This window comes from Cheilinus undulatus, linkage group 16 (assembly GCF_018320785.1).
Source record: "Cheilinus undulatus linkage group 16, ASM1832078v1, whole genome shotgun sequence".
In the NCBI taxonomy this organism is placed as follows: domain Eukaryota; kingdom Metazoa; phylum Chordata; class Actinopteri; order Labriformes; family Labridae; genus Cheilinus; species Cheilinus undulatus.
Genome location: NC_054880.1, coordinates 25,441,957 through 25,462,400, shown reverse-complemented (window position 1 = coordinate 25,462,400; position 20,444 = coordinate 25,441,957). Strand labels below are relative to the sequence as shown.

At 36.3% G+C, this 20,444-nt stretch overlaps 1 protein-coding gene across 1 annotated transcript; it reads left to right on the top strand.

The window, feature by feature from the left end:
- Positions 1 to 1,406: 1,406 nt before the first annotated feature.
- tmem106bb (transmembrane protein 106Bb) lies at positions 1,407 to 12,199 on the top strand. Its single transcript, XM_041808956.1, has 8 exons — positions 1,407 to 1,501; positions 2,796 to 2,999; positions 3,162 to 3,225; positions 5,339 to 5,498; positions 6,813 to 6,953; positions 7,084 to 7,133; positions 9,682 to 9,735; positions 9,830 to 12,199. The coding sequence occupies exons 2-8, from the start codon at positions 2,804 to 2,806 to the stop codon at positions 9,942 to 9,944; spliced, it is 780 nt and encodes a 259-aa protein (XP_041664890.1). The 5' UTR covers positions 1,407 to 1,501; positions 2,796 to 2,803; the 3' UTR covers positions 9,945 to 12,199.
- Positions 12,200 to 20,444: the final 8,245 nt, after the last annotated feature.

Sequence of the window (20,444 nt, the reverse complement as noted above, 5' to 3'; positions counted from 1 at the left end):
TGATAAGTGAAAAAAGAAATAGCTAGTCTCAGAGTCTCTAAAAATAGCCTGTAAAGCAGAGCCCTCAGGTTTAAAGCCTGGCACATATTAAACAATAATCATGCCAGTTCTTGACCTGATTCCCTCCTTCACACCAAAGTCAGCAAAGCCTCAGTTTTCTGATGGGTGTAAATATTATCTTTCCTGTGATGTGAGGTGTGTCAAGAAGGATTTTACAATCAAAGACAGTCCAACTTGATACTGCGTATCAAATATGTTCCATATTTACGACCAGATGTCCTGTTGTTTGTGTGTGTATGTGTGTGTGTGTGTGTGTGGGTGGGGGTGGTGCTGAGGAGCAGACATGAGATTTATATGTGGAATGGAGTGATAGCTAGTCTGAAAGCAAGCTGACCAAAGGTGGAGGCAAAACAAGCACAGCCATGGTGACAATGGTAATAGAGAAGCATGAAGTTAGATTGATGTCAGAAATGGATGAATTGTGGTAACAACATGAGTGTTATTCAGTTATATTTATTTCAATGTATTTTACCGGGAAAACCTAACTGAAATCAATAATATCATTTACAAGAGTTTTCTTTCTTAGTCACAGAATGAAGACTTCAGCTTCCAGCACTTTTCACATGAATAGAATCATACAAGTATGACGGAAGCAGATTTGGCATATCCTTATAAATAAGGATATTTTTAATTATTTTGTCTATGAGTGGCCAATGTAGGCCAACCAACTTGATCATACAGAGTACAATGATGAGTTAAGGCCTTAAGATTGGTTATTAACCTCATGGCCCCATGATGTAGAATATTTACTGATTTAAGGCATTAAGTGGATGCATGCATATATAAAACATCACCATAATCAGTCAGAGGCATGTAAGGGACAGAAACTAGCCTTTTATTTGTCTAAGGTTGTGTTTGCATTAAGGGCTTTTACAAAATGTAAACAAGGCAATGTTGTCAACTTTAAATCAATTCATTTTTTAGGCTAATGTTGTGCTTTATACTCTACATTTTAACACATTATTCTCAGACTTTGACTATGAATACTCTGTTATTTATCTAAATCCATTATTTAAGTGAGTCTTGCATTTGATTATTGGCATCACATCAGGAATTAATGCCGGTTATTTCATGTGAGTTGGCAGATCAAAGGTCAAGGTCCAAATGAACAATTTGTATTGCATAAAAAGTGACGTAAATTGAAATATTTGAATAATGTTTTAAATATTTTAATAGCAGTCACCAGCTGCCATTACATCTAACAAGGAACAAAAGCTTGTATAGTTAAAAATGCCCATAGTAATAGTGTCCGTATGTTAAAGCGGCCACTTTTCCCATAGCTCGTGTTATATCTAGCGGTATGTAAACTCAGCTGAGAAGAGTGTCTTTCTTTCCCATAGCCTTGAACGCCTCATTTCCGCGCATGTCTGTTTCTATGTGGATAAACACATCTGAGCCTCTAGCATCAACCGTTATTTGGAGAATTAAGAGTCACATCCAGGTAATTCTTTCTGACCTTATTTCACTCAAACTATTTCTTGTTTCTGTATTTCTCTTATTAACTGCTGGGGAATAGACTGTTTGATGCTAAGGTGGCTAGGTAAGTTAGCTACGGGAATGTTACTGGTGGCGTATGTTCATTTTTGACAGTTTGTTAGCTATTAGTTAGCTGTTTGCTATTAGCTTCTTGGCTAGCTGTCAGTGTGATGGGGCTCCATTGAGGGGTCTGTAAACAACTATAGGCCTATCTCCAACCTGTATGTCCCGCAAAGTTCCTTGAATTCCTTGTTAGTGATCAGCTTAAGGAGTTTTTTTTTTTTTAAACAATAATAATGTTTTATCTGATTTTCAGCATGGTTTCAGAAAAGGCATATTGCAACATCAGCAGCTTTGCAATGTTTTAAATGATTATATTGATTTTCTTGACAAGAAACAACATTGTGCCGCACTTCTTTTAAAGGTATTTGATAAAGTGGACTGTGCGCTGCTCAAGCAAAGTTAGAGCAGGTCTGTCTCAAAAAACGTTTCTTGGTTTGACAGTTACCTTACAGACATAATGCAGTGTGTGTGCTGTTAGACGACACACCTTTTACTCTCTAAAAGTAACTAAAGGTGCCTGAATGGCTAGTCCTGGGGCCTCTCCTTTATTCCTTAAAGTAACAACACTGATTGTAATGTTTTTAATGCAAAGTTTCATTTTCATGTCGATGACTCTGCTTTTTACAGCTCAGCACCAAAGATAAAGCTGTCTCTCAGGTTTTGATTCTTTGTAACAAATTTCTTATTATTGAAAACGTGTTTTAGGCACAGACAAAACTACACTCATGATGTTCTCAAATGCTCAGGCTAAGCCACAGAAACTGCTGAAACTGCTACTTTTCAGGGTACACAGACTGAATCTCTCTCTTTTACTCCTCACATTAAGCAGCAGGTAAAAAGGTTGAAACTAAAACTGAGTCTCCATTTCAGGGTTTAATCGTGCCTTTGTTTTGAGTGTATAAAAAGTGTTGCTTTGAAGTCCAGTGTTGGACTGTTACTTAGCCTAATTGATTCTCTTTTCTAAAGAAAAAGTGCTTTAATCATGAAGTTTTCCTGCTAATTCAATCACTATCAGCTGGAAAAAAAGGCCATCTCAGGAAGAGGATTTCTCAATATTAGCAGCATCTTGTGATGTTTAATAATATAATTAGATAAAATGATGTTGATCTGTTGAATACTGACGTGTTCCTGACCATTTTAGAAGTGCTTTTCTTTTTCACCACAGTGTCTCTTCTTTATGTTTTATTGTTCTCCAGGTGTGACTATGGGGGATTCTCTCTCCCTCCTCTCAAAGCAGACAGGACACGATGAGGGTCAAGACATCCTGACGTCTCCTCTGGAGGATTCCCAGTCTGAGGATGGGAAGAGTGGAGATGTCTCCCAGTTTCCTTATGTGGAGTTCACAGGACGGGACAGCGTGACGTGTCCGACATGTCAGGGCACTGGGAGAATCCCCAGAGGTATCAAACCTGTTTTCACAGCGAGTCATAGCTGTTTGTCTTTCATAACCATGGGATTGTGTAACATCCATTATGAACAATGTCAGATAGTCTTTACTTGCACCACAGACTCAGTGAACAGCTGATAATGACTTCTAATTAAATGTTATTGCTTTTTCTCAGGACAGGAAAACCAACTTGTGGCGTTGATTCCATACAGTGACCAAAGGCTGCGGCCAAGGCGGACGTAAGAACTTTAATCCTTTTTTGACCTTTTTATGAGTTTTGGGGTCCAATGACTAATAGGCACAAGAAGTTACTTCAGTAGATTTGAAGTGTTGCAACAAAATTCTTCGGAGGAAATCAGTCTGATCAAAGTCCCTCAAGTCTCAAAATTGTTTTTGTCACTGACAGGCTCTGATTGTTATTCTTAATGATTGACAGCAAGGTAGTTAGGTTATTAATGCAATTGAATCATATAATGTTGGATCAGGACTTACTGATCACAGTTTTTCTTTACAATGAACGTCCTTAGGGTGTAACACAGGGACGGAGAGTTCCCCCCCTCTGTGCAGGGGTTAGAGGAAGTAACAGCCACTGTTGAGGTTTCTTCTTAGAAAATTTGTTGCAAGACTAATGTCATTTAAAGTAATTTCTTATGCTTAAACTTCACAAACTGATAAAGGTAACCATCACCATTCTCTAGCTGTGCTTATTGCCCATGATGTGTAACTGTGCAGCCATAGTGTTGCAAACATCAAATTAAGAATGTGTGTATATTTCCAAAAATCTGTAAGATTCATCAGTTTAAACATTAAATATCTGAAGTCTGTTTTAAATCCTATTAGAATCCTTCACTGCAGGATGCTTTGATGCAGTACACGACAGTAATGTCAGCAGGATAATGTCCCAAATCATGCAGCACTGTTTTGCACTTTACCAAATCAAAATTGTCAAAAACAGTTGTTGACAAAAATTTTTACAAATGGATTTAATTGTCCGTGATTAATTTATTACATCACTGTATATGTGATTCTCATGCTGTATGGCACATGGCATGGGAGCGGAGATTGATGAGGAGTGAGCCATTGCACATCCTTACTATTTTTGTTGTAAGCTGTGTGTAAACCAGCGTCCGTGACGCAACACAGAAACCACGCATAACATAATGGTGGCAGCCGATGGAATACCATTTCTTCCACTCTTACAGAAAACCACAGAGCAAACTTGTATCATATTAATATTTAACTTCTACGCAGCTTTATTTATCTGAAGATATTGATACACAGAAATAAAAATCATCCAATCTACATTATCACTGGTTATGTTAATACCCAAGACAGAAATAATGATTGAATTTAGATATGTTTAATGGCACATTACCTCCATAAGAGCTATAATAGTTCATTACATTGAGTCTTTTCTATCAAAGGGTACGGTCTTGACTATTTATAAAATGCCTTGAAGTTTTCTCCAGACACTCTACAAAGAGGGTAATCTGGACTGTACTCTTTGATAAATTGTTCAATATTTTGTAAAAAATCTATTTGCAATACAGCAATACAAACACATTCAAATGTGAAAATGGTTAATGAAACAATAGTAAATATAACAGGTAATGTAGAAATGTTAGAAGCTTGTATTAACTATAAAATGTAAGCGTATATTTTTTTTCTAAATTACAGATTTGGCAATGTGACCTGCAAATTACTGTGATAGGTTTTAATATATGTTTTTTTTAATTACCAGTAAGTGTATAGGACATTTTTCTGAGCAATTCTTACTGAAAGATTTGTTTGCCAAAAATGAACCTATGTTATGTTTTATTAACTTCTTCCTGGTATTTAACAAAAGAACAACCTTCTACTCCATAGTATGATTATAAGTTTTCCTCTCAGTGGCAAAACAATACTTTACAGCAGCAATGTTACCCAGTATTTAATCTGTCTCTAATTTGAAGAATTATAGAGACTTCATTTGATTGTGAAATAAATCCACTTTTTTGTTAACCTCCTGGTCAAAGATTCAAACATTTTTACTTAGAAATCATTTGGGGCAGACAGCTTATGTTTGAGGTAAATAAGTTAAATCTGGTTTAACATTTGCTTCAGTATAAAGATACCTCGCAAGACTCAGGGTTGGCTAATTTAACACACTAAAGAGTACATTCCTCTAAAACAGCTGTTTCTATAAACAGGGTAGTTAGATAATTGGCCGTAGTTAGATGAAGAACAAAATTTCGCATAAAGCAAAAAATGTTTTTATAAAGCAGTGTGGTCAAATCAAAACTTGGACATTATGGATTTTATCGTTCACTTTGTGATTAACAGAGTTGTGTTGTTTCCTCTCATCCTCTGCAGGAAGTTGTACGTCACAGCATCCGTGGTTCTTTGCCTCTTACTTTCCAGTCTCGCCGTCTTCTTCCTCTTCCCTCGCTCCATCGATGTTTCCTACGCCGGGGTGAAGACGGTTTTCGTGAGCTATGACCAGGAAAAACGCAGTGTCTATCTCAACATCACAGTAAGATTTATTTAGTTTTTTCAGCCTAAAACTTAACTGCAGTTTATTTTCTTTTAACAGTAGGGTTGTCATGATATAAGAATTAAACTTTGATATGATTCTTGTAGAAATCAAGTAGTATTTAAACCTTTATGGATGCCACTGTGACTTAAAGGCATCTAATGTTGGGCTATTTCTTGTTTGAATCACCCAATAAGTGCAGGAAAACCCTGCATGCTGTATGAATTAAGCAATTAGGATTTTGCAATTAAGGCAAGCTGTTCTTTCCTCCCATGACAGCTTTGGTTAAAAATATCAACATGTTTCAGAAAAAAAAAACTGAATATGTTTTGCTGCTTAAGCAAATGTTTATCATTGGTGTTAGGTATAAAATAAAGCCCACAAGTGTCTACTATGTATGTGTCAAAGCATTTCACATCAGAGTTTTTTTCTTTATAACATAAACTTTAAACTCTGTTGATGAGCTGTTGCCAGTTTTTCACCAAATCAGAGAGAACTGGTAAAAAGCTAAATGTCTTTGCTGCCCCCTTGTGGACAAAACAGTACTTATCCAGAGCTCTTTGGAAGGGAAACTCTTCCAAAAGGGAGAAAAATCAAAGAACTTCTCCGTGCAAAGAATTTGAATATCAAATAGATAAACTCAAATTCAAATTCTTTGCACAGAAAAGTTCTTTGGTGGCGTAAGTTTGATATGTTCAAGATAAATCTGCTACCATTTAAACAAACAATAATAATAGTGATAATAAAATGCTTTAAAGAATGCAGATAGAAAAAACATACAATCCAGGTAACTTCAGTTAATTTTGATCGCTTTGACTTTGCCTCAAAGTGGACAGAAGCCTCAACATGGGAACTCACTGACACTGGAGTCCATGTGTCAAGTGCAGTTTTACTGAAAAGATTCCTCAATTAAAGACATGAAGCGAGCAGTGAAGCACCAGAAAATGATTTGGATTTGTACAGTGGGTCCACACTACCAGAAGTTGTTTAAAAGAATAAAAGAATAATCAACTCAAACTCTGAAATCAAGGGTATTATCTAGTTATGCTGTTCTGTCTGATAGGATGATTCAACCTGTTTGATTATGCTTAAAAACTAAACTATCTCCTCGATGTCCTCCATTAATGATCTGTAGGACATCACTGCAGATTTGCACAGATGACCCTGCTCCTGTTTAGGAGGTTCTTTTAAAGTTCATACTATAATGGAAAACATAGTTTCACATACCAAATCCAAGAGCCAAGCTGAGCTAAGCTGGTACCACGTATAGAAATGGACCGTTCACTCCTTAACTTTCTGCTGTTTTTCCTCCAGAACACTCTGAACATCACCAACAACAACTATTATTCTGTGGAGGTGGCCAACATCACTGCACAGGTTCAGTTTGCAAAGACAGTGATTGGAAAATCTCGCATCACAAACACCACAGCCATCAGTCCTCTAGATATGAAACAGGTACACATCAGCGCCTCAGCATGTTTATCAGTTTAAATTCTTCTCTGAATAACCATGTATTTAGCAATCAAACATTTCCTAATGAGGGTAAAACTTTGGATCTAAAATGTTATCCTTGTTCTGTTTGCAGATTGATTATATGGTCCCCACAGTCATCGCAGATGAGATGAGCTACATGTAGTAAGTTCTGTGTTTACTGCGGACTGTACAGATAATGATATACGTCGATAGATCCTCCTATACATGTCTGTTAATGGTTTGATCATTTCAAGCTGTTTTCATTCATTTCTCTTTAAACAGAAGAGGAACTCAGGGAGGCCTGAAAACAATCTCAGTGACGGATTGTTTATTAAATAATACAGTTTTGATATTTCCAGCACATAGTCCTAAATGTTCTATAAATTAGAGTAAAATTAAGTAGCTTTAAGTTTCCATTGCTGCTTGTAGAATGAGGGACATGCATCTTTCTGATTTAGAGTTAACAGTTCTGATGTTTCCTCCTTTTTTTCAACTCCACTGGTTCTCCACATCAGCCCACGTTAGGTTAGCCTGTAAATTAGGCAGAAACTGTATCAGAACAATGAGGTCATGAGTCCAATCCTGAATCGTAGCCCGGTCTTACTTTTAAAGCTCCTGAGGTGAGCAGAGTGTTGCCAAATCTTTCTTATGAAGTTATTTAGTATGAGTAGTTTTCCTGAGAATTTGGCCTTATGCAAGGTTTATCTTTGAAACCAGGGCAGTTTTTAGGACATGAGGTCAGAAGGTGAAGCAAACTACATCTCTGAGATTATGGCTTATGATCAAATGCTGTTTATATTATGTTCTCCATACCCGATGAAGTTCGAAAGACTCCAGTTTTCTCTTGCCTTTGGCAAAAAAAACAAACAAACAGAAGAATAAATTGAATGTTTCTAAGGCTTGCTGCACACAAGCTTGGCTGATTTTAAGGCTTTGCACACCAGACCTGCTCTATTCACACAAAAATAATGTTTTCAAGCCTGTAGAACTAATGTAGGGATATTTAGCATATCATCAACGTTGAAGATGCATGAAGATGAAGAAAGTTGTTCTCTAAACTGCAAGTGTTACTGGAGCTTTCTGTTTCCTTTTCGACCCATTAGCAAGTCAAGATAAACTTTCAAACCAGCAATGGAATTTTGTCAAGCAAAATTGCAGTTTTATTTTTTCAGACCATTGGTGGTTTTTTCAAAGTTTTGCTTCCAACAAGCACACATATGACTAATCAAAAAACATTTGTTGCCTTCAGTTAAAGTGTTGAAGTAGTTTTGAATAAAGTTTTCTTTGTCATGTAATGATTTTCTGAATCCAGTGCCGAGTTATATTAGTCTTTAATCTGATATTATCTGATATGTAGCTGTGTCAAAGATGGAGATGGGCAGCAGGCAGCCCAGCATGTCGAATAATATGAGTGAACCAAAGGTGGAGCTGTTTTCAACCAAACAGGACTAACTCTAATGATACATTTAACAACAATTTCACAGCACAGTCATTTTTCATGTAATACCCCTGAGTGATTCAGCTTTATATTTATATTACAGTATTTTTTTGCCCTTTGTGGTAACAGTATTATATTGTGGTATTACAAACTTAAATGAGATAATGCATTTAATGCATATTCAAGTGGTACACCTCCTTTCTCCCCCTTAAACAAACCTGTGATGTCTGAGTAGTAGTTCACCAGCTACTGGTAAATCTAGAGCAAAATATACTGATGACTGGACTCAGACTGAGTGCACATAAACAGAATGCATGCATTTAATTTTGGTGACTGTGTCGAAAAACCCATTTAGTGGCAGAAATTTTACCAGTAACGGTATTGACACCTGTTTACTTACCACCACTAGAATGTACACAAGGTAGTCAGGAAATTATGTTGCTCTCTTGAAGAGTGTTAGTTTGCAAAGGCTTTAAGGTTGATGGGTTCTTTTTTGTTGTTGTTGTTGTTTTTTGTTTTTTGTTTTTTTTTTTTTCAAAGTTGGATGAATATCAGCTAAATAGATCAGGGCCAAAGCATACTGAACCAAACTAGCCTGCTTTTTGGTGACAGACCATTATGTCTATTTTAGACTGGGTGTGTATTGACTTTAATCTCAGTATCACTGACATGATTCATCTTGTAACTGAGCAGGGTAAAAACTCAAAATAAAAACATTCTGTACAGACAAGGGGAGTTACTCCACAGAAAAGCTAAACCAGGCTTTTACTTTGAAAAGCATAAACTGGAAGTATACTGGTACTGTATTTATCTGGCCTGTGACATATTTTACTGCTGGACAAACATATCTGCTAGAACAAGGTAAATACGGCTTTATCTATCTATCACTTTCCTGTCAGTTTAGGCTTAGAAATGCACATGGCTAGCTGTAAAAATAGGCAAGACTGCTATCGCCTGGATTCTGTGAAATTCAGGCAGTCTGAAAGTCCTTTCTTGCCAACGTGCATGCCAAAATGAAAATCAAGGCATAATGCAGCCGTAACGTGGCTGCCTTTACCCAGTGTGAAACAGCAGTTAGATACCCCAAAATTCAGGCTCTCACTGTCGTATCACTGCTCTCCTCACACTATAGAAACAGAACTGCTCTGTCTATTTTTACTTGTGCTGATGTGTAGCATCTGTGACAGTTTCAACGTCTGTGGCAAAATAAAAACAGAAACTAGTTTTAGTGCTGTCCAGGAGTCAATAATTTATTTTCATCTCATTTCCCAGTGACTACTGCACGCTCCAAACCATCAAGGTCCACAACATCGTGGTCATGATGCAGTAAGTCTGTCTGTTTATCCCTACCTTAGTTCAGACATTAGTCTTGTGTATTTGTGTTTTGCTTCCTCACCATGTCCCTCTTCGTCCTCTGCAGAGTGACCGTCACCACCACGTACTTTGGCCACGCCGAGCAGGTTTCTCAGGAGATGTATCAGTATGTGGACTGTGGAGGAAACACCACCTCTGTCAGAGCCATGATCTCCTGCTGAGTACACCTCCACTTCCTTCTGATGACTAAGCTTTGATGTAACACTGTTCCTCTTCTGCTGCATCTGACTAACAATTTTTACATCAATGTCAGCAAAAAATTAACCCAAAAATAACATTTAAAACATGTTTTTAGTAGAAAAATGTCACATTCAACTTAGAAATTAAAAAAAAAACTTTTAGTACTCAAGCAAAACATTCCCTTATTTTTGCAAACAAATGGTAACTTTAAATAAAATTGAGTGGTTTATTTCTCTAACATCTAAAGAATGTAAAAACATGCCATAATTTAAAAGCTAAGCTAATTTAAAAGCTTCTAAGCCTTTTTGGCTTACGCTCAGCTAGAAACAGATCACAAGATATTTATTTTCCCAGTTTTTATTCTGAGCATTCTAAATTTGTTGAAATCAGGGTTGTGAATTTAAAAAAGGCTGATTTATATTTTGATTAAGAGAAAAAAATATTTAATAAATCTCCATAAGCTTCTATTGATGTTCATTATCTTTCTACTTGAGGTTTATATTAAAAAATAAACATGAGATCTTGTATGAAGCACACAAACTGGAGAAACTTACTTAAAAAGACTTAACACAACTGTCTCCTTAAATTAAAAAGAAACTTTAATGTAACTAATTATTTAACAAGGTGTATCTTGATTTAATTTATTGTGGCAAAACCTCATATTTAATGGTTACAGTATTATAATTATTCATTTTGATGTATGATCTATGAATTCTGATTGTTGCTCCTCTGCAGGAGAATGAAGTATGGTGGAGAATTAGGGCCATGTCTAAGGAGGAAATAACTTCAGAGTTATGTTGTGTTTTTAGATAAAAGTAAATAGATAACAAGGTTAAAGACATTAATTTACAAAAATAAAGTTGTAAGAGACGAAAGTCATCATTTTATGAGATGGGAGCTGTAAATTTATGATAGAATATTTGTAACTTGCACAAAAAGTCAGAATTTGACAATTTAAATGTTTGTAATTTACAACTCTAAACTTGAGAAAATGTTAGATTAACACCTGGTACATGACTCAGTCTCTTTGTTCTGATACATCTATTGTTCCATCTCAAAACTGCCCCTTTTTCATGAAAAAAATTATCATGATTGAAAAATACAAAAAAGGTAGGTTGTGATTTGTCATTAAGGAGGTGGTGGGTCCTTAGACGGTTGAGAATCACTGATCCACTGCATTTAGTATAGAAGTACTGTGATTTTTTTTCCCGTAATTTCAGGACTTAATTTTTCTGAATTTACAGTTATCCTTGTAAATGCTTGACTTTCAGATAAAAAGTTATGACTTTACTCATAAAAATCTCAGATTTATTTTTGTTTTAAGTTGCCCTAAAATTCTGCTGTAGTGTTTAAACCGTTAAGTAATGTGTCTGACTACCTACCAAACCAAAATGCACTTTAAAATGGATATAAACGCACATAGATCATCAGTCTTCACTGAAGATATGTCCTTTATCACTGCATTTTTAACTTTATGAAGGGTCTACAGGATGTGGTACTTAGTTTTAGTACTGTTCAGATAATTTCAGATAAGCTGAAGTTAAATTTGAGAGTGTTTTTTTTTTGTTGTTAAACCTGCTGATTTATCCACTTAAGGGTTTCGTTTGGACCATATCAATAATGTAACAGCTGATTTAGGTTTTTTTGTTCTAACACTGTAAATGGGAAAAAAAAAATCTGTTGCATTATTCTGAATACAGAGACAGGATTAGGTTGTTTCATTTTGTATTTTACACTTGAGTTGTAATGGCTCTCATTTATATTTCTTTAAATAATCAGATGGGATATCTATCTTATTTGCTATGTAGAGTTTTAAGTTTTTCCAGTATCTTTACAACAAAGCCCCATTTTGAACATATTTCTTGGTCTTAAAAACTGTATGGTGGAAAGAAAAAATCACTGAAAAAAAGGAATTTATCCTCAAAGACTAGAAAGCTGCTGTTTTAGAGACTGAAAAACATTTTGTTTGTTGTGGAAGATTAGACCAAGAAATATGTGAAAGATAAAGCTGGAAATCCCTGAAATGTTACATCATTCTGACATTTAAAAATAAAAACATTTAATGTGGAATTGATTTATTTTCTGAAATATTATATAATCTAAAATAGACCCTATAATCTGCAAATCTATCTTGGATGAATGTTCACATTTGCTTTTCACTGCCAAATAATACACCCGTCTTCATAAGGCTGATCTTAAAAGGTATTTCAATAAAATATCTCTAACCCCTGTAAAAGCTGCTCTGTAATATAAGAAATGTTAATAGACAATTTTATAAAGAAAGTTGTTTAATTAGGGCCTTTGTCCACAGCTTTAGCGCCTGCAGCCCTCACCTCGTTTTCAGAGCGCCTCTCCCCGGCGTTTATTGTTGCGAGTTAGATAGTTGCTTGACGTCGGTTTTCCTCACTAGTATCTGTGACATTGTTTTTAAAAACCTTTGTCTGCTTAATATGTTCAGTTCTCAAGAAATATCACCAAGAAAACATGAAAATAATGTAAGTGCAGCACTATTCCAAAGGTTGAGCTGTTTTCAAGTGAAAATTTTTTTTTTCCAATCAGGATGATGTATTAAAAACCGACTGTGAACAAAGGCCCTTATCCACCTTACAGCAACAACATTAGCATGTTTTGAGTTGAAAATGTTTGCCTAAGCCTGTTGACAAAATTAATAAAATGCTTTTCTCAGACAGGCATTGGTGTGGAGGAAACTGTAGCTAATGCTTTTGTGAGAAAGTTTACCAAATTCTCATCTGCTGCTGCAGTTAAAACCCTTATCACTTTTTCTAGGTGCATTTTGTCTTCCTGGTACATTTAAAAAAAAAAAAATCTGAAATACAATTAAATAACAAACCAGTTGATCAAAAGGTGGGGGCAGTAACAACTCAACTGTAACGTTTGAAAACATTTTCCATTTAATGTGCTTTTTTTTCCTTCTAACATCATAAAGCTGTAAAACGGTCCATGTCAAAGATCATTATTGATTATTTATCATAAAGGAAACACTAAAGAAAAACTGCAGACATGTGAACTAATGACTATCATACCACTGAATCCTTCATGTCAATTAAACATGACAGGATTTATTTATATTGGTTTTTGTTTTATCTAATTTAAATATCAGAAATAGTAGCTGTTATACTTTTTTGCTTTCTTGCAAACAAAATTCCATTTTCTGAACATTGCCTGATTTGTTTCTGCTTTTTTTGTCCTGCTGACAAAATTATCTGATGGTATTTGTGTGAATTAATGACTGTGTTGTCCTAACATGCTGCTTTGCACTTAATGCACACTAACCACTCCCACTTTCTTATTCATGCATTAACAATATTAACATTTGCTCATTACGATAAAATAACAAGACTGAATTTTCTTGAAAATTCCAGGTTATTTTGTTAAAAAACTTTCAAAAGAACAAACTATTTTTCATCTATAACCATAAATCAAACGTATTTTTCAATTTGATCCTTTTTATCACAGATTTTGTATGATTTGTGTCATCACCATGTAAATATTTAAAATATCTTCATACTAATTTTGATAACTGCAGTGCTAACGTTTGTATTGAGATGTAAAAAACATGTTTAATTAATGGTTTTATTTCTAATTTGCCTCATTGTTTCTGTTAATAATCCACAGAGTTTTAGAGCTAATTTAGTCTCCTAACCCTGTTGTCAGTTAAGCTTTTGTTTGGTTTTATTGGTAAATATTTGTCACAGAAACATGAATAAAGTTTTAAACAGTGGTTTTCTGTAGTGTGATTTTGCTTTTAGATAGATTGAATTAGTGGATATACTTTCATAAACAACTTGTGCCAGTTTTTGTCACAAATTATTTATATTCCACAGAACTGAAGGCAAAAAAGTTCTTCCCATAAGTGAAGGAAATAAATTAGTTTTGAGATTAGATATTTAAAATAACTTAGGGATCTGTAACTCCTTTGGTCTGATGTGACCAAAATACTGCTTTTTGACCATCAGACAAGACACCAAACACACAGTCCCCACTGTGAAGCATGATGGTGGCAGCATCATGCCATGGGGATACTTCTCAGCCTGGAAGGCTTGTAAAGGTACAGGGTAAAATGAAACTATAGGAAAATCCTGCAGGACAATCTTACCTAGTCTACAAGAGAACTACAGCTTGGGAGAATTTTTTCCAGCAAGGCAGCGACCTGAAGCATACAGCGAAAGCTAGAAGTGAATACTTTTTACAGGCACTGTATGTAAGAGTTCAGAACTTCAAAAGGATAGCAACAATTGCTACATGCATGGCGCTCATTTGCTCCTTTATCTGCTACGACTTAAGGTCTGATTTACAAGTCATATCAATCTTATGTTTTTTCTTCTGTTTTGTGTCTGAATGAGGAGATGAGCCGTCAGCATCTCCCGTCTCTGCTGCACAGAGGGTCATCCTTATCCTGACCAGGGGCGGAGCTAGTGGTAGCCAGGGCAGACGTGTGTCTGTATCAGTGATTGGCTGTACAATATCAACTTGTATAGCACCAGTGCTTTGGCCAAAAAAAAAAGTTAATGTAAAGGCCTGTTTTTTTTAATATTTGATGTTGACAGGCAGACCAGTGAAAGACAAGAAAATAATATTCATTTAATTCAGAAAGTACTTAGATCCTGTTTTTGTCACCTTATTCTGTAGAAGCCTGCAATAACTTAAATTCATTTCCCCTTAAATCCACTCCTAAACCTCAAAATGTCAAAGTGAAACCATCTCAGACGACTGCAGTATTACTCATAGGAAGTCTGCGTGTCTTTTTCACCATCGTGGTTCTTCATGAACTTCTATCAGTGTGAAACATCTCCTGTTTACAGTATTAGGAAATGTACTCAGACATGGTCACATGAAGGCATCGTGAACATCACGTCAAATCAAATATAGTTAGATTCTGTTGTAACTCTGCATGACTGTCTATGAGAAGCTTGAATAACATCACTCCTACTCTTTATATCAACCTAATCATCCCATGTGATTTAAGTTTAGTCCAAATCTTGAGGTGAACTTCCTGTTTCATGATGATTTTTATATAAAAGAGAGATTAAGTATGCCTTCTTCCAAATGGATTTTTATTCTATTATCTAACAACACATTAATTCAATTTTTATTTAAATAGCACGTCAGAAACCTAGCAACATAATGTGCTTCACATTCAGTCTTTATTTGCATAGCAACAATTCATAACAAATGTTGTCTAAAGAAACTTTACAAACCAAACCATACTCTGTGGTGTTATTTACAAAGAGCAAATATTAGTTCATCAGGAATGCACAGTATCATCGGCATAATATATGAATCAGGAGATAATAGCTAGAAAAGTTAATTGGCTGCTATATCAGCTGTGCTCATCAGCAGAACACAAATGTGTCATTGTACTCCAAGATTGTGGAGATTTAAGCAGAACCATGTTACAGTATGTTTCAGCAAGATTGGTTTGGAAATACAAGCATGTCATATATCTGAAAAATCCAATATTCTGTATTCCAAACAATATCCCACCATGAGAACAGCACTATGTAACATCTGGCATAGTGACAGTGGTGAGGAACAACTTCCTTTTACATTGAGTCAGGACTGCTTTTTTTTATTTTATCTCAGCAACAATCCAGATAAATGGGAGGAAACTGAGCTAGATTCTAAGTGTTTTTGCAAAGGGTGTTAATACTTATGTCAATGTGATATTGCAGTTTTTATTTTTGATTAATGGGCAAAACTTTAAAAAAATGTTTTTATAACATAACAAAACTGAAAAAAGTGAAGGGGGTCTGAATACTTCTGAATGCACTGTATTTCACAACCATCTGGGCAACCGGTGATTCAGCGACGTTCCTTCAGTCACATTTATTGTTGTCCAATTCAGTGGTAATATTGACAGCTATTTTCAATTTTAGTCTTTGTCTTTTTATCATGTTTTTTAGTTTTAGTCTTTAGTTTTTTCTACCCTATTTAGTTTTAGTATAGTTTTAGTCAACAAAAACTCAAAAACATTTTAGTCTTAACTTTTAGTCCAAGCATTTATTTTCTTGCCTAAATCTGGTACCAGATCATGGTAGTGTGTTCTATGCACTCTGCCTAACCTGGGCAGAAGAGCTTCAGATACTTTGTTTTTGACAAATTTACCCACAGTGGAGAAATATCATGGATTTTGGTTATTTGACAAAACTTAATTCGATTTTAGTCTAGTTTTAGTCATCTTGACGAAAACTAAACCTACTTTTAGTCGGTTTTGGTCATCACAGATCTATCTTTGGCTAGTCTTAGTCTAATTTTGTCATGGAAAAAAAGGCTGTCGACATCATTTTTAGTCAAAGTTTTTGTCGATAAAATTAACACAGTCCAGTTAGAGCAGGGAGACATAATGACAAATGAGCATGTGCAGCTACAGTAAGTAAGCTACATAATGTGACACATAATGTAACTTTGACAGGCAGTTGGGGAATAAAACTCATACCGAAGCTGGCCAGGGGAGGAACAAAAGCATATTTTTGCCAAGAAAAGCTTTGATTCCAGTTCTTTGCTCTTTTTTGCTAAGGATATGTTGTCCAGTTCAGATAAAAACTGCTGCTGTAGCTACAGCCATACTAATCCCTTCACCAGTAAGAGTCATTGTTTACCAGCTGGTGGTACAACTAAATGCAACCTGTAGCTACTGCCTTGTTCTCCTTAAACGACACTGACTGGTCTGGCAATTTCTAGACTTGACACGGATGGAATCTGGACAATCTATCAGAACTTCAGTGCAAAATTGTTTATGTATATATTTCAATAAGGAGAGACTTTATACGTGTTTAACAATTACGTATTTTACATGTTTTGAAATGTTTGAAATCGTGGAATGTCTTTGGCAAAAAGACCTTATTACGATGTGTTTTATGAACAGGAAGGAATAGTGAGGCCAACAGCAGGTTAGGATACCCCCCTATGGCATCTAACCACAGGTGACAGTGATGGAAGGGTAGGGACTTCTGAGGACCTTGACCCAAAAACAAATGGTGGATTCACAGATGAGATGGACCTGTACATCAATGAGATGTAATAGAGGTGGCTGAGGTGGAGGAGGGTTGCAGTTGTAGCACTGAAACAACTGACTGGGGAAGAGAAGAGAACAGATTGAAAATATATGATTGGATCGAGAGAGGTCGTGGCAGAAAGGGACTGGCTCAGAATTTAAGTGAGTAGACGCCTGTACCAGCAGATTACCAGAGCAGGAAAGGGAGACACTCACTGCTTGAACTTACACTAGGCTTCACTGTTTTTCAAATAAAGTTACAGCTTCTCACATCGTCAGTGTGGTCGTCTACAGGGCCATATCCAACTAAAGCATGTTTCATAATAAACTTTATGTTACGGGTCCCAGGAATGGTTCCACAGTAACAAAGTAGTTATACGTACTCACCGAGTACTGACCTGTAACAGACAGGCAAAGTGCAGCAACAGCAATGAAGACATGGCACTTGTTTCATCAGTCAGGTTGCATCTTATTCACTCAAATTCAAATAGTTTTACAACATCAATGTGTTTGTACATCCACCTCCCATATGGAGTCCTCAAAAGTGCAACATTGTACATTCCACAGATTCAACAGAGGAAAACTACATTCACTCAAGTCTCAGTTAAGTGTACCTGAAAATAACTCACTGCTTCTCAGTCACAGTAACATTAAAGTACACATTCATCTTTTAAAGGATGATTCAAGTTACTATTTTTGACAGTAATATGTTACAGCACTTCTCAACTGTATCTACAGCATGCTACAGCTACAGCTGATTGATCCTACTGTGGACAATAGCACTTCTGGGGTATAAATCTAAGTACACAACACATATTGGCTATACAACTTCACATATAACATATTAATCTAGAACCCAAAACATCTCATTTTGTATAAACCTTGACAAAATACATTTATTTTTACACAGTGTAGCTTTTAACGTTTTTCCTTAAGCTCATTAAATGTGGAGGAGCAAGATAAATCATTGTTAAACAGTAAACAAATCTAGCGACACGCCTGCAAGACAACATCCAGGGTTTCAATTCACTGCGAGGCAACAGACGACAGGCTGCAGAGCGCAGCTCAGCCGCGGGAAAACTCTGCTGGTGTTAGCGTCTTTTAACTTAAATAAAAGTACATAAATTCATACCGCAAACATAAAAATAATATTTTAGATACGCCCTGGCATCCCAAAGGTAAGTTTTTAACAGTCCCAACCACATACTACAGACAGGCAAAGTGCAGCAACAGCAATGAAGACAAGACACTTGTTTCATCAGTCAGGTTGCATCTGAGGGTGTGGGCGGAAGCGTCCACCTGAAACAGCCCCAGCACAACTGTCCTCATGCTGAAGGTTCCGTATAGGGTTCTGCTGGGTTCTTTTCCCGTCCTTTTACTTAATTTTTCTCTCTGTCCTTAATAAAATCCTTATGTCGCTAGGAAATAATACTTTACACATGAAATCAAAAAAATAAACACAAAAGTGGTCACACAATTTTTGGGTGTGCCACAGATTAGGATAAAGGAATAAATACTTCCAGGTTTTGATGTCAATGTCTTTAGTTGCTGTCAAGCCTTTTAACCATAATGAAGAAACCAAATTAAGGGACCCAATTTCACTGCCATGCACTGGACCTGGCCCAGGTAGAACTTTGTCCAGCCCAGCAGTAGTTACTTTAAGTGTGGGCTGTCTGATTGGTGGATCAGAGGACCATTTACAGCTTTGTTTTGCTGAATTCTAAACTTTCTGCATGGTTTACAAGTTTCATTATTCATCTGTTTATTTCTCTTATCACAAAGATGTTTAGTGATTCTCCTGATCTCGGGGGTGTGGTTCTAATGATTAACAATAATTTCTAAGTGTTGCCAACCATATGCAGATAACATACAACTGCTGGTAAAGTACCAGCATTCGTCAATGATTAAAATGCACTGGTAAAACCTTATGGGTGTTTCTCTTGGACCTACAGATCAGGCCTTACACTCTTAGGCAACAACAAAGCAACACTACATCCTAAATGACCTCTTCAAGTCAGCATGAAAACTTAAAAATATATGTACCACACAGAAAGGCAGACAGGTGGGATCTTTCAAGGCCAAGGAAATTATGTGGGTCCATTCTGGAGGTCAGGAAAAGAAGAAGAGAGGCAGAGCTGCTCTGAAAGCCAGGTAGATGGGTTTACATCTCTATTAAAGGCCAAGCAAACCAATGGAAATGCTGTGGAAGCCTGGATTGATCAGACCCTAGAGTAGATGAACTGAGCCCTTTCTGTTGACAACAAACAGTCAGAGCCTATGAAGAGGGATTTGGACCACGCAGGAACCAAACAGGTTTGCAGGATTTCTCTGAAGGCTTGCTGATTGGTGGGATTGCTCTAAAAGCCAGGATACCCTTAAGGCCAAGAAGATCAGACAAATGCTTAAAAAACTGTTCATTGGTATCAACTGGAAGCCAGCTAACTTAGACCCCATCTATACCATTTTGGGCAATCAGATACAGAGTACTAATCCTTAATGTTTTGTGTAGCCTCAACTCAGTGAGTACTGAAAACAGTTTGATATCTGATAACTAAGACTGCATACAGAGGTTGTCTAGGATGTCTTCACCTGGACTGGAATAATCAAGTGAGTGCAACACATACTAGCACGTATTAAGACCGCCCCGTCTACTGACATGATCTCCAATAGTATGCTAAAGCATGGGCTTGTAATGTCCATCCTTTCTCACAGTGATGGGAATTGCAACTCTTTTAGATATCTAGATCATTCTTCTCAGCGCATTAATAAAAGCTGGTTTTGGCTCCTAAACAGCTCTTCATTTGGCACCATTTTGACTTTTAATATCTATGAAACAACAACAAAAATGGAGGAAGCCAGCTCCTGTTACTGACTAAAAAACAGAGACAGCCTTTAGGGCATATTTTCATGAGGCATGATTGTTTTTTTACCATGCTGAAACACAACTGTTCCCTCTCCCCCTGCTGGTTTACTTCCCCATTTGTAACATTGTTCTGTGCCAGTGCACAGAGTCTGATATAGTAGATGGTATGCAGACAGTTGGTTTCGATTTCCGCCAAGAAGTATGAAGACAAAGAAACCATTTGTAACCACTTGAGTTGACATTTGTTTATACTCTGTGCAGACGTCAGCATCCATCCTGCTACTATAGGTGCTTCTCAATAAATTAGAATATCATCAGTAATTCAATTCAAAAAGTGAAATTCATATACTATGTAGATTTATTACACATAGTATGATATATTTCAAATATTTATTTCTTTTAATTTTGATGTTTATGGCACACAGCTAATGAAAACCTAAGACTCAGTATCCCCAAAAATTAGAATAATATTTAAAACCAATAAAAAGCGACTTTTAACACAGAAATGTTAGACTACTGAAATGAATGAGCATGTACAGCACTCAAGACTCAGCTGGGGCTCTGTTTGCATGAATTACTGTAGCAATGCAGCGTGGCATGGAG

Coding starts and splice junctions, on each gene's coding strand:
- tmem106bb (XM_041808956.1), top strand. CDS start 2,804: ATGGGGGATTCTCTCTCCCTCCTCTCAAAGCAGACAGGACACGATGAG. Junction 5,499..6,812: donor GTGTCTATCTCAACATCACA/GTAAGATTTATT, acceptor TTTTTCCTCCAG/AACACTCTGAACATCACCAA. Junction 9,736..9,829: donor AACATCGTGGTCATGATGCA/GTAAGTCTGTCT, acceptor CGTCCTCTGCAG/AGTGACCGTCACCACCACGT.